General features: G+C 42.8%; 1 protein-coding gene across 1 annotated transcript in view; it reads right to left on the reverse strand.

Annotated features, from left to right (window-relative positions):
- The window catches only part of LOC310871218 (adenylate cyclase type 1-like), a gene marked incomplete at both ends in the record, with an annotated part of 55,379 nt that extends 42,202 nt beyond the window's left edge, over positions 1–13,177 (reverse strand). The window contains 3 exons of the mRNA XM_083782708.1: positions 3,472–3,590; positions 6,396–6,545; positions 12,560–13,177. Coding sequence (XP_083638834.1) covers positions 3,472–3,590; positions 6,396–6,545; positions 12,560–13,177 — 887 coding nt within the window. The remainder of the gene's footprint in view (positions 1–3,471; positions 3,591–6,395; positions 6,546–12,559) is intronic.
- Between the last annotated feature and the right edge of the window lie 342 nt (positions 13,178–13,519).

Consider the following 13,519-nt stretch of genomic DNA (forward strand, 5'->3'; position numbering starts at 1 on the left):
CCCGGATACGATATTTTCCCGACCAATCACAACACTTGTTTCATTCGCGGAGAATGTAAACTGATTTGTAAAGCATCAACGATTTCACTTCCGCTAAAATCCCGCAACTTCCGTCTTTTCAGCTTAGGTCTTGCCCAGGGTGGCTTTCCCCTGGCCTATACGCTGAGGTGTTACAGTGCACGAGTGCAGCAGTTCCAATACTCACCAATGGCAGACAAGTCCTGTCCAGCCAAACCAAAACATGATCAAACACTTGAACCATATATTCTGATTCTGATTCTGAAACATTGATTTTACAATATGAATTGGGGGTCCCAGAGATAGAAATGCCATTCAATGGGCGTCCGTAGACTGTAATGCATGTCAAACTGCAGGTCCTTGAAATTAAACGGTTTGAGAATCACTGCTAGAGCCGTAGAAATCTTCTCTTATGGGGGTTAATGGCATATCTTTTCAAATGGGGTTCCGCGGGCTAATTAGTGGCAATCATAACGCTGTTGTCAAGCGGCAATAATCAGAGAGCAACTACAGGTCAATGCTCTGTGGCTTTGTCTATAGCCACCCTTTTCTGGACATTTCATAATACTGTAGGTTACAATTCTGCAAAAATAAACAAACCTTCGGCGAAGATATCTGATCTACAAGCTCACAACATTTCATGTGGTGGCATGTTGTGAGCTTCTAGCTATCTTTCGGGAAAGACATCTGGGGCTCCAATTTCGTCGCCACCATTAGCCGAGATGCGGCCCGCAATTCAGCCGCTGCCCGGAAATTACGAATATAGGAACTTGCTCTGTCTCTTAACCCTCTAAGACCCAGCGTTGCTTTATAGCAACAAGTTATATTTTAATTAATTACTTAATTATTTTTTCTGTTCTTTTTTCACCTAAACGTCATCAGTGATGTTCATTGCAATGCCATTTCAATGCCATTGGTCATGATATTTGCATATAAATACCCCCCACAGAGGCTGAAATTCACACAAATTAAATGTTTCTGGACTCTGTGCAATTTTGAACATTTTTTTACCCTAATAAAAGTAAGTAAAATAATTGTAATATATGTTTTATTGTGATCATTAGAATGTAAATTATTAATTTATTATATTATTATATAATTATTATATAATTATTATACATTTTTCATCAAACTTTTTATTTTAATTTTTTTTAACATATTTTTTAGTCTTAGTCCTAGTAGTACAAAGTAGTAGTAAGGTTGAAATCAATTTTTTGCAAGTAGAAATTAATGCGGGTCTTAAAGGGTTAATGGTATTTTGGTCAAGCGTCACCCGCTATCTTTTTTGCAGACACCGGTATTTGCGCCTAGAGGTGTGGTCATGGGCGTGGGCGTGTTGGCACGCTTTCCTCTAAATTGCTATTTTGGTCACACACATTTGGGAAGACGATAGTGGAGTTTAAAACCACCCGTAACGTATACCCGTAAGCCGTGCCAAATGAGTTTGGTAGAGCGGCACGCACTGCGCGCCTGCATGGAGATGTCCTTGGAGTAAGGCTGCGTCATCTCTCCTTATTCTCCTGTATGCATCTCTTTGTAATTTTCCTATAATCAGCAGAAGTGAGTGCCTGCCACTTCCTTGCAGTGTCCATTGTGTTTATAATTGTATAGTCAAAGACGTTATTTGGCTTGTGCCAGGCATTGTGCGGTGTGCGCAATTCCAATCCAATTGATTTAATCCAATTGACCGACCTTTCCTTTTCGCTTGATACCGTTTCGTAGAGACGGCCTCTATATACCAAATGAAAGCCCGAAATTCGTACTTTACATAGTACTTAGATTTTTTTTTAAATAAGCAAGATTTGAGCGAGTTGTGACTCAATAAAAAGACGAGTGTTCTTGTCTCTTGCTGGTTGGAGAAAAAAAAGAACTGCACGAGGGGGGGTGCAGCACAAGTGAGACTTCAAGGCAGCAACGCAACACTCTTCCATGGGCTTATAGACCGTAAGGCTATGAAGCAATATAGCACTAACTAACGGGCAACGGATAAGGGATCTCTTAAAGGCAATGACACGTGGACTGGTGATTGGTTTAATTATTGTAACGCCCAAACCACACCTATGCATAATATAACGGATAACGGAGGTGTTTCAGGGATTTAGACAGGTAACCAAAATACCAACTTTAGTGGGGTAACACCCCTTCCCCACTGCTAAATCCCAAAATAGTGTATTTAGAAAGATCAGACGAAAATTGAGCCCTTGGTGTAGACTAAAAAAAGGACAAAAAATAGACTTCTTGGGGACAGTCAACAAGTATATTAGGGTTTAAGTGGTTTTAACGTTGACAATAGTACAATGTAAGATGCATCACACTGCAATCCTATCTGGTTCTAATAAAGGTTGTGATGTGTTGCACCCAGCAACCACCTGGAGGAAAGGTCCAATAATGCAATTATGCTTTAACGTTACGCCTGTGTTGCTCCAGGAACGAGCCAATAGGTGAGTTCCGTAAGCAGCGCAGAAGTGCCATTAATGACGGTAAAGCACGACCCTCAAGTGTAATATTGCTATTATACAACAGTTACCCTTAAAAAACAAACACGTCAACTAAATTTCATTATAATTAAGATATTCGAGATGTAGACAGATGTAGCCACTAGTATACGACCGAAAATGTCCATAGAAAATCGTTAGCCTAGCAACACTCTCTGGGAGAGTAGCGAGACTCAGCACAGCTGATTTTTATGTTTTGATTATTTGATCATGCTCGTTTGAAGCTATAGATGGCTATTTCAACCAATCAAATTTCTTCCTCGAAACGACCTGTTGTATAATACTAATTAAAAGAGCTGTGATCAGATTAGTGACCTTGCCATTATAATATGCACTGATAGTGAAGTGTGTGTGTGTGTGTGTGTGTGTGTGTGTGTGTGTGTGTGTGTGTGTGTGTGTGTGTGTGTGTGTGTGTGTGTGCGTGAGGGTGTGTGTGTGTGTGTGTGTGTGTGTGTGTGTGTTATTTATTTTTTCCCCTCTGTGTGTTAAGCATGTGCAGCAACTATATCTGGTTGGACCATATAATGTATAACCTAATTCTGATCATTGTTTGGATCTATTGTGTCTCTTGTGCAGATCCAAATAAAATAATTAAAAAAGTGTGTGTGTGTGTGTGTGTGTGTGTGTGTGTGTGTGTGTGTGTGTGTGTGTGTGTGTGTGTGTGTGTGTGTGTGTGTGTGTGTGTGTGTGTGTGTGTGTGTGTGTTTGTGTTTGTGTTTGTGTTTGTGTTTGTGTTTGTGTTTGCGTTTGCAGGCCTGGCCTGGCTGGGTGTATCTCATTACGCAGCCTCCCATAGGGCTCCCCTGGGGCCATGTGGACAAACAAAGGCTGAAGATTGAAAGAAGACTGGCAAAGCCAATTGGCAGCTTAAGATGAGCTTATATTACCGTATAATCATTACACCTATTGTAGGTACTTGGACCGTTCAGACTGTTGCATCATGGGACATTGACCCTACCTGACATTGTCATGACGCTGGATGTAGATTTTGTGGAATATCCTTTCCGGAGGCTTCAGGAAATCCTCCTTCATCTCCATCGCTACATTCCTGGGCAGTAGACTCATCAACAGCCGCTCCTGTGCGCGTGTGTGTGTGTGTGTGTGTGTGTGTGTGTGTGTGTGGGGGGGGGGGGAGGTAAAGGGACAGAGAAAGAAACATAAAGAGTGAGAGAGCTACTAAGATGAAGTTATATATAGTCACATAAAGTAAGCACATAACATAAACATAAAGAGTGAGAGAGCTACTAAGATGAAGTTATATATAGTCACATAAAGTAAGCACATAACATAAACATAAAGAGTGAGAGAGCTACTAAGATGAAGTTATATATAGTCACATAAAGTAATCACAGGGAGAAGAATGCCAGAAGCATGGAAAGAAAATCCCAGCCAGAAAGGCTTAACATCATATCTCTGCTGTCGGGGAGAAACTCCAAAAATGTTCATTTTTCAGGGGGGAACAAAACAGTATTTTTAAAACAATGCAATACTGCCTCGTCAAAGTTGGTATTGTGACTTTATATATTGTATTATTATATATCTTGCATGAGAGGGGGAGAAGTGGTGGAGTTAGCTGCTTTAGCAGACAGTTTGAGGGTCCAATGGAGTTAAGAGGTTTTGTCCAAAGTGTTTTTTCATACTTTTCACTGCATGGTTTCATTTCAACACACAACTAGAAAAAGTGCCCTTCTGGGCACAGGTCTCCACCAGGATTTCTTCCTCAGCCTAGTGGGAATATGCGTGCACAGTTTCATCGCAATCGGACGCTGCGTTGAGGAGTTGTGGCGATTTGTACAGCACTCCTGTGAACTTTGGAAGCCAATCTTAACCAATCAGGATGGAGTGTGAGAAATCTGAAAGACCGGTTTCGTTGAATGGCTCTAGAGAGACTGTGTACCAATTTGCGTGATGTTTGGACAAAATCTGTAGGTGTACTGTGCAAAAACTTGTTTTGCACAAAGCGGCCTCCTGGTGGCGCTATAACAGGCCGTTCTGGAAAGTTTGGGGCAGAGGTTCATCGTTGGCATCCAGGGAGTGTGTGTGCAAAATTTGGCATTGACCGGGTTGTTTTGCACAAAGCGGCCTCCTGGTGGCGCTATAACAGGCCGTTCTGGAAAGTTTGGGGCAGAGGTTCATCGTTGGCATCCAGGGAGTGTGTGTGCAAAATTTGGCATCGACCGGGTTAACGGTGGCCGAGATTAGCTGTTCACGGACACACGGACACACGGACACACGGACGGACGGAGTGCAAAACATACTCTCCCCACATGCCTTCGGCCTGGTGGAGACAATAAAGGGTGTTCAATAGCACTGATTTATGAAAACTAATCTAAAACCTAAAAAATTGAGTTAGGTGGTTTCCTCCCGACAGCGACGTGTGTGTGTGTGTGTGTGTGTGTGTGTGTGTGTGTGTGTGTGTGTGTGTGTGTGTGTGTGTGCGCATGAGTGTGTGTGTGCGTGCATGTGTGTGTGCGTACGTGTTCGTGCTCGCTCGTGCGTACGTACTGTAGTACAGTGTGTATGTGTGTATAAACACAGTTGACAAGAGCCACAATGTTGTATATATTCTAGAGATTGGTTGTTCATTTGACCTATCTATGGAATAAGCATACATGAAAGCTAATAAAATATAAGGATGGATGGATGAATAATCACTGGTTTGGCTTTCATCAGATCCTTAGTTTTGGCAGCTTAGGACATGTAAGGCTAGTAGGCCTAGTACAGGGACTGCAAATCGCAGGCCCTTCTAAAAGCAAAGACCAGCAACGTGCAACGAATTGTTACATTTCTGCTGCAACACGGAAGCCTATCTTTATGGAAAATATGTTTCTTGCATCAGTAAGTACAGTAAGTCATACAAGGGATTGTGACACTGTAGAAATGTATTTCCTTCCTTCAAATATGGTTGAATATTTTTTTGTTTTGTGTAGTTAAATTAAATCATGGTCATTAATTTTCTGTTGACAAGGTTTGATCATAGAGGGAGCTGTGGGGATAAAGTGAGCAATAGTTCCAGGAAGTGAGGTACCAGGAACATCTATAAAAATACAGGAAGTGTGGGGCTGGAAAACTGAGATCTGAAGAAGAAAAGTTTGGAACATTTCTGAGGGTTTGTCTCTGAATCCATTCAGAGCTTTTGGACAAAGGAACATGCTGTGGCCTCCTGACTTGAATGTTGGGTGAGTAATATTAATACTAGTCCTTACCCGTTCTGAATATATGAACAGCAAATGATGTTCAGTGTGGGTAATGTGATGTAATAGATCACATTACTGATAGGGGGGGAATTGTTTACAGATGGTCTTGGGAAGTTGGGTTGGGCACAAAAGTAGGCTAATTAGTAGGCTAGTTTCTTTTGCAAGAAAATGCTGCAGTATAATCATAAGTACACCATTGATGTGTGATGTAAATTTGGTGGTGATATTCTGCCTATAAATGGAAGTTATTGAATATTTCCAGGTTCAGTGTTGCACTTTGTAGACGGTCCCTAACCGCTCACCATCTGATATAAGCTATGAAATGGTGAATGCGGAGGTTGGCTTTTTGGGCTGCAAAGCAAGTTGTAGTTTGTTCTTCATATAATCAGGTTAAGAATGAGATGTTTTGTGTGATTTAGGAATGTGTCGTTCGTGAGCTATTGAGCCAGCGTTGGTCATTGCATCTGTCTGCATGTATACTTAAAAGACTTGAAGTCAATTAAGACATAAAGTATTTGAGACCTTAAGTGTGTGTGCGTGCGTGTGCATGTGTCAGTGTGCATAACATGCAGAGCATGAAAGAAAGAGTAAAGAAAAGCAACAACAATATAAATCTCTCTAGTCCACAACCACATCAGCTTATCAAGCATTCGTTCCGTCACTGTCTCCGGTGTCTCTGTAGTACCTGTTTCTCATTCTCATCCTCCATGCAGAGTTTCTCCTCGATGCAGTCTCTGGCCTGCAGGAAAGCCTTCCTCTGGGCTCGCTCTGTCAGGATGCGTACAAACAGCCCTGACAGGTTGACGCTGGTGAACAGCACCGTGTTGGCAACCAGCTGCAAGCAACACAATGCACACTCTCAGTCTTTTCTCCCAATGTAGTCATTCTGCTAATTCCCACTCCCGGTTGTATTCACTGGGAAGACGCAACGCAGTGGAGGGACACACGATTCCACTTCAGCTCCCCATTAACAACATTTAGAAAACATTCACTTTGAAAGAATATACATTCAAACATTTGCGCCACATTTTTACGATTTTTCAAAAATAGCAGACCTACAAGCTTGCAGCGTGCCATTCGGTGGCGCGTTATGAGCTTGTAGATCTGCTATTTTTAAATAGCTAAATTATAACATAATGTTTAAAACACCAAAAGGGGTTCCCGCCCAAAATGGGTTAAAACCCTGAAAGCATCCGTGTCACAATCATTTTAACCATAACCATATTTTACACTTTGTCTATTCCAAAATAGCAGATATACAAGCTCATAGGCATAGCGTATACAGGTAATCTTGCCATGAACATTTCTGAGCACCATTGATACAGCAACATACATGTAGGTTGTTCAGAAAACTGTTAGGATTAGAAGACACTTTTAGCCTCAGACAGGTCTTAACGGGCTAAACGGGTGCCCTGAACGAACCTGTAGGAGTCACCAGACAGAGGTCGCCCTCCCCGCCTGGCTTCCCACTCATCAGCAGCACCATCTGAACCAGAAACTAGGGATGTCCCGATCACGTTCTTTTGCTCCCGATCCCATACCGATCATTTTGATTTAGAGTATCTGCCGATACCGATTTTTCCCAATCAGATTTTTTTTTTAATATTTATGCCATATCACAATAGTACAATATCCAAAATCACAGACAATATTGTGATATGGATATAATATTGATACTAGGGATGTCCCAGTCACGTTCTTTTTTTGTCACGATCCGATTCCAATCGAGAATTACACGATCGGCCCCCGATTTCCGATCACGTGATTGGTTCGGGACAACCCTACCACAAAGCCATTATGAAGGCTTCATGTGTTTGCGGGGTTCCGGTTCAAATCTGCTGCGGAGCCAATCAAACGAAGCTATGGGCAAACTGAACTGGAACAGGAAATGGGTATATGCCACCTTCTGAAGACCCTGGGGACACACAGAGCTTGTTCTGTTCATTGGGAGTGCACCGCAGAGGATGCCAACCCCCCCCCCCCCAGCCTAGTCGGTGTCCACAGTGGTGTAGGCAATGCTTTCATTGCCTACAATTTGAGCCACTTGCTTGCTAAATTGGCTGTCAAGTATGTTAAATGTGTGGGAATTTGCCTAGTCGGTAACTGTGATGCAAGTGACAAGCTGATGACACATTCACAACTGCACTAGAATGGGTTTAGCTGTCTATGCTAAATACGAGAGAGAATTTGCACCGGTAGCTGTGATGTAGCGACGAGCTGACAACTCGCTAACCTTTTCGGACACATATTTGATACAGGTGTTAAACGGGCAACGTACTGTACAGGCCCTTGTGCAGGACAAAGGAAGGCATACACTACTGTCTTACATGTTGCAGCAACCTATCATTTCTGAAGTCAAACTTTTCTTCTTCCACTATCAATGTGAACAAAGTGAATTTGAAGTATATATAGGCTATACGTTGGCTTGACAGGCATATTGGAATAAAGTGCAACTTCTCGTGGCGTGCAACATATGTGCTGTTGCTTTACATTTAGTATGCATGATGCAGCTGAGAGCTGAAGTTGAGATGTAATGAAACTGAAATTAACCATCTGGCTCGCAGGTAGGCACACAGTATAGTAATATCATGCACACTGAATGACCCATATAGAGGGTATGCGCATGAATGAAGTGAGTCAGTGGCAAATCCAGTGGCAAAGTGAGTTTGACGTAATTGTATGCAATCAAATACGACTTTTCTGTTTGGATGTCTGTTTTTTGCCACTCGGTAGGCGTTCCCGCATAACCTACTGGATATGATTATGATGTCGCGCGCATACCCTCTATAGTAGATCATGTCAATGCACATTATAGGCATTAAGAACCAATTCATTCCTGTGACAAGTATGTGGCGTGCGTGTGTGCGTGCGTGTGCGTCCCTGGCTGCACGGGGAGGTTGGATATGGTGTGGTGTGGGCAGGCAAGCAATTGCTTACTTTGTTGTGTGTGTGTACTGTATAACAATGTGCATATGAGACCGTGTTACCGCTGTTAGTGTGATGCGGACACATCGCTGCGCGGTCCTTCCTCGTATGGGAAGAAGATACGAGGTTCTCCTACAGTACTTGAGAGACACCAAGATTGGCCGTGTGTGATTTCATGCACGAACAATGGGAACACTGTGTCAAATAGTGGCCCGTTACCCCTAAGCAATAGTCAATATAGCCATTCATTCTCTCCACGTGTCCCGTTAGGCCATTCATTCATCATTGGTGTTTGCTACAGCCTCAGTCAATGATGGAGTATAATGAGTGGGGCTCTAACAAATAACACAATGACTATATAATTAGTATGAAACAAATGATATGGCTTCGGGGGTCTTTGGGTTTGTTCTGGTAGCTTGAGGCCTTTTCTGTCTCACTGAATAAAACGAAGAATGACAGGGAGTCATTTATACAATAGTACAATAGTGGTGAAAGGTAAAGTACATTAAGTAGTAAGTACTGTACTTTCACCAATACTTTCACTTCTACTCCACTACATCTCGGAGGCAAATATTGTACTTTTACTCTACTACATCTATTTGAAAACTTTAGTTACCGGTACTTTGAAGATTTTGATCATTATTACAAAACATACATTAACCACTTTCAGCCCTATATACATTTCGGCCATTTGAAAATAGCCGATGTACAAGCTCACAATGCGTCACGATGCGACACATTGTGAGCTTCACAATCAGCTATTTTCAAATGATTGCTGAAATGAGACATTGAATACACAATGAATACTTTCTACTTTTAGTACATTTACTTTTGGTACGTTAAGTACATTTTGAACACTGGACTTTTACTTGTAAGCAACATAGTAGTTCTACATTGCCGTATTGATACTTCTACTTAAGTAAAGAATGTGAGTACTTTTCCCACCACTGCAATAGTCTGTGAAATAGATTTGAGCTTCAATCTGAACTCCTAAACGAAGCCTCAGGTGTCTCCCACTGGAACTTCAAACTTGACTAATTTTATCACAAACAACATAAACAATGCCACAAGCTGTTACTTAAGATGAAAATAGTTAACATATGGCACAACTAACCTGACAGATCGCTGATTAATCGCACCCGCAGCCAAGGAACGTTTCCCTTTTAATAATTGCGTTTGAATAATGCCCTAAAAGTTTGCTTTGCGAAAGAAAATCTTAGTCGTAGAAAAGTGGCACTTTGTCACTGTACGGTTTGATAAATGTTCCTGAACATGGTTCTTTGTCCCTGTTCTCTCGGCTATGTTTTTGCGAACAGTTTGCCCCTGCTTTTGATTGCCCTGCTTGTCGTACATATTTTATTACCATTGGTGATATATGTTTTATCCCTGCTTGTGATCAGACTGACTTGACATATATCCCTTTTGGGAAAAGTAGTCTGTCTGAGATGTTTGTTAGTTTTGTTTGATAATATAACAATTTAATAAAGAATCACACCCATGTGAAATGAGGGGCGCTCTTATCATCATACATCATCATCATCTCATTCCGGCCAATCACAATTTGCGTCCTCACTTTTGTCTTCAATGTTTGTTTACGTAATGTTTGTGTTTACACAAAACTGGCCATTCACTTTCAACAGCATTTAATGTTAGTGTTCGGACAAACACTCAAAACTCGCCGTTCATTTTCAACGGCATTCAATGTTTGCGTTAGGACATTTTTTTGTGTTTATGCACACACCCTCAAAGCTGGACATAGGAGGGGCTATCATCCCTCAAACATGTATGTCATCGCTTTATATTTTGGGCAAATATAGCAAAATGTATCAAGGTTGGTCAAAGGTTATACACAGAAATTTATACACAAAGGTTAAAGATTAAAGCAAAAATCTCTCGCAACACATCGCAGTGTTGTTGTGAGCTTGTAGATGGACTATTTCGGCTTGTCAAAAACTACAAATTTGTCATCCTCTTTTTTTTGGACAAATCCAACCATGAGATTGAAGCAAGCCAAGAGAGAAGCAGGAAGAGGTGTTGTGATCTATGGGTGGTTAGTAAAAGGTGATGTGGGGTCATGACACAGAGTTCATCTCTAAGCTTCGTGGATTAGCAAACTGTCCTGCATGGTAATACAGTTAACAAAGTCATTCACACATTGTCCTCCTGGCTGCAGCATGCACAAGGGGTAAAAAAAATAATCACACCAGTGTGAAGTGAGGGGCGCTCTTATCATCATACATCATCATGCATCATCTTCTGGCCAATCACAATTTGCGTCCTCACTTTTGTCATCAATGTTTGTGTTTGCACAAACCCTCAAAGCTGGACATGGGAGGGGCTAGCGCCCCTCACAAACCTATCCAACAACTGTCGAGATCATATCTCAATCTCTCCTATAGAATAGTACATATACCGGTAGTACACAATCTGCACATATGTTGTGGAGGCAAGGTTTCAATTCCCTTATAGAGAGACTGATGTTACTTGTCTCATTCCCTCCCTACACCTGACTGTGTGTGTGTGTGTGTGTGTGTGTGTGTGTGTGTGTGTGTGTGTGTGTGTGTGTGTGTGTGTGTGTGTGTGTGTGTGTGTGTGTGTGTGTGTGTGTGTGTGTGTGTGTGTGTGTGTGTGTGTGTGTGTGTGTGCGTGCGTGCGTGCGTGCGTGCGTGCGTGCTCCTGCATACATGTGTGTTTGCTTGTACAGTATGTGAGAATGAGCCAGAAAGCCGGTATGGGGGAAAGTAACATGGTGGTGTTCCAATTTATTTCTGCTCTGACATGGCATGCCTGAATTTTCCCACTTTTTTTCTCCATATAAACCAAAGAATTGCACAGCTTTGTGAGGTGTCAGAGCCTCTGACAGGGCCTGAGTTACAGTATAGAGAGGAGAGACAACAGGGACATGTCTACATGTCTTCCAAGTTTTTCTAGTTTCATGATTCTGTAAAACTCTCATCCTTTTGGTTATGTGAGAAAGGGGGATGTATAAAGAAGGATCCATTTATAGACCCGTGGTTCCAAACTTTTCAGGTCGAGAGTATATAGACCCAAAAGAGAGATTATACATGTTTGACCCAAACTAGTGAAAATATAGCAGATATACAAACTCACTTTTTGGGAACGTTTTGTAAATAATAATAACTAAAAACTAAATATAGGAAACAAAAAAGAAAGGGACCCATAAAAATGTGTCCGCAGTCCACAAATGGGTCCCGAGCCAGTGTGGGAACCAGTGCATTAGACTGTCTTATGGAAACAATGACCTGTAGCCTACAATAGCCTAAAGCTGATGATGGACATAGCCTACAGTACTGAGTATCGAATCAATTTAAAGTTAGCCTATACACACACACCAGAGACTTATGGTAGACGCAAAGTAAAACAAGCTCAATCAACAATCAAATGAAGACTTCACTAAAAGCTTTTTTTTTTACTACAGCTACAGCTCCTGTTTAGATCTCAATCTCAACATCTGAGGCAACATCTGAGAGTCTGAGGCAGTGATAAGGCTTATAAGGCTTATAAGGCCACCTGCGGGTTAGCTAATTATAATGTATTTATAACTCAACATTCTGTTCATTCATAAATTAATTCACCACATTTTGACATCTTGATTCGTTTTGAGTATATAGCCTAGCCTACTATACGGCATGCAAGTGGGACTCAGTCTGCACGGGGAGCTGTCCATAGTGCTGATTTGACTCAGTCTATAGTTTATATAGACTTTTTGACAGTATCCTACATTGGACATTCTAAGCAGCTACTATAGCCTATATATGACATTGAGAACAGTGATTCAAATGTAACAAAAAACATGAGGTTATTAGCTAGGCATTTAAAAAAATATATATTATTATTATTATCGTTGTCTATGCGTGAACTACATGGGCTGTGTGTGTATGGTGTTCGGATAGGTCTTCTCACCGTTCTCCATAGTTTCTGTGTCTTGACCGTGACCGAAGTGGCGGTGACAATGATGTGCGACATGGAGACCATTATTCCAAACAGCACGGCCAGCAGCGTCCTGACGGGCAGGAGCGCGTAGGCTACGAAGGTGACCAGGATGAGCTGCCACATGCCCTGCTCCGGGGCCGGCGGGGACTCGGCGCCCACCGCGCCGAGGGGCAAGGGGCAGCACAGGAACGAGAAGGTGAAGACAAAGAGCAGCGTCAGGTTGACGATCTGCTGGAGCTGAGTCACCTGCAGGTACTTGACGTTGGTGACGATGAACAGCGAGACGAAGATCACGCAGTGGACCGGGTGGGAGCCCTTGGAGACGGTGAGCGCGGGGCCGTGGGACAGCACCTCCACCACGGCCAGCGTCGACGCCAGCACGATGAGCACCGCCAGGGCTTTGAGCGTGGACGTCTGCTCCAGCTTCAGGTTGTAGTTCTGGAAGAGCGACTCCAGCTCCTTGCAGTCGAACTCGTCCTCGCACGCGATCGTGGTCAGAGGGACACGCAGCCCCGGCGGACAGGGACTTTTCTTTCGCCTGGTTTTGACCTTCTGAAACGGTATTTCCTCCATGTCAGTGCCATTCATAAACCGAAAATCAGTTCACAGCCTCAGGTCTGCGAAAACGCCAAAACTAAATCCTCCTGCAACCCCAGTCCCAGAGCCCGCACGGCACGGCACGCAGCAGTCTGGAGGAGGCAGAGCGTCCCAGATAAGAGGAGACTGACTGACCGCCGACCGGTGGTGGTGGCCACACACACACACACACACACACACACACACACACACACACACACACACACACACACACACACACACACACACACACACACACAGACGGAGTGAAATCTCCAGACACGCGCGCACAGTGCACGCACACTCTCTGCACACACTCACTATCCACAGGTTGCAATGTGTTGTTCGACGAGA

Source organism: Protomyctophum parallelum (assembly GCF_964188405.1).
Source record: "Protomyctophum parallelum genome assembly, chromosome: 14".
NCBI classification, from domain to species: domain Eukaryota; kingdom Metazoa; phylum Chordata; class Actinopteri; order Myctophiformes; family Myctophidae; genus Protomyctophum; species Protomyctophum parallelum.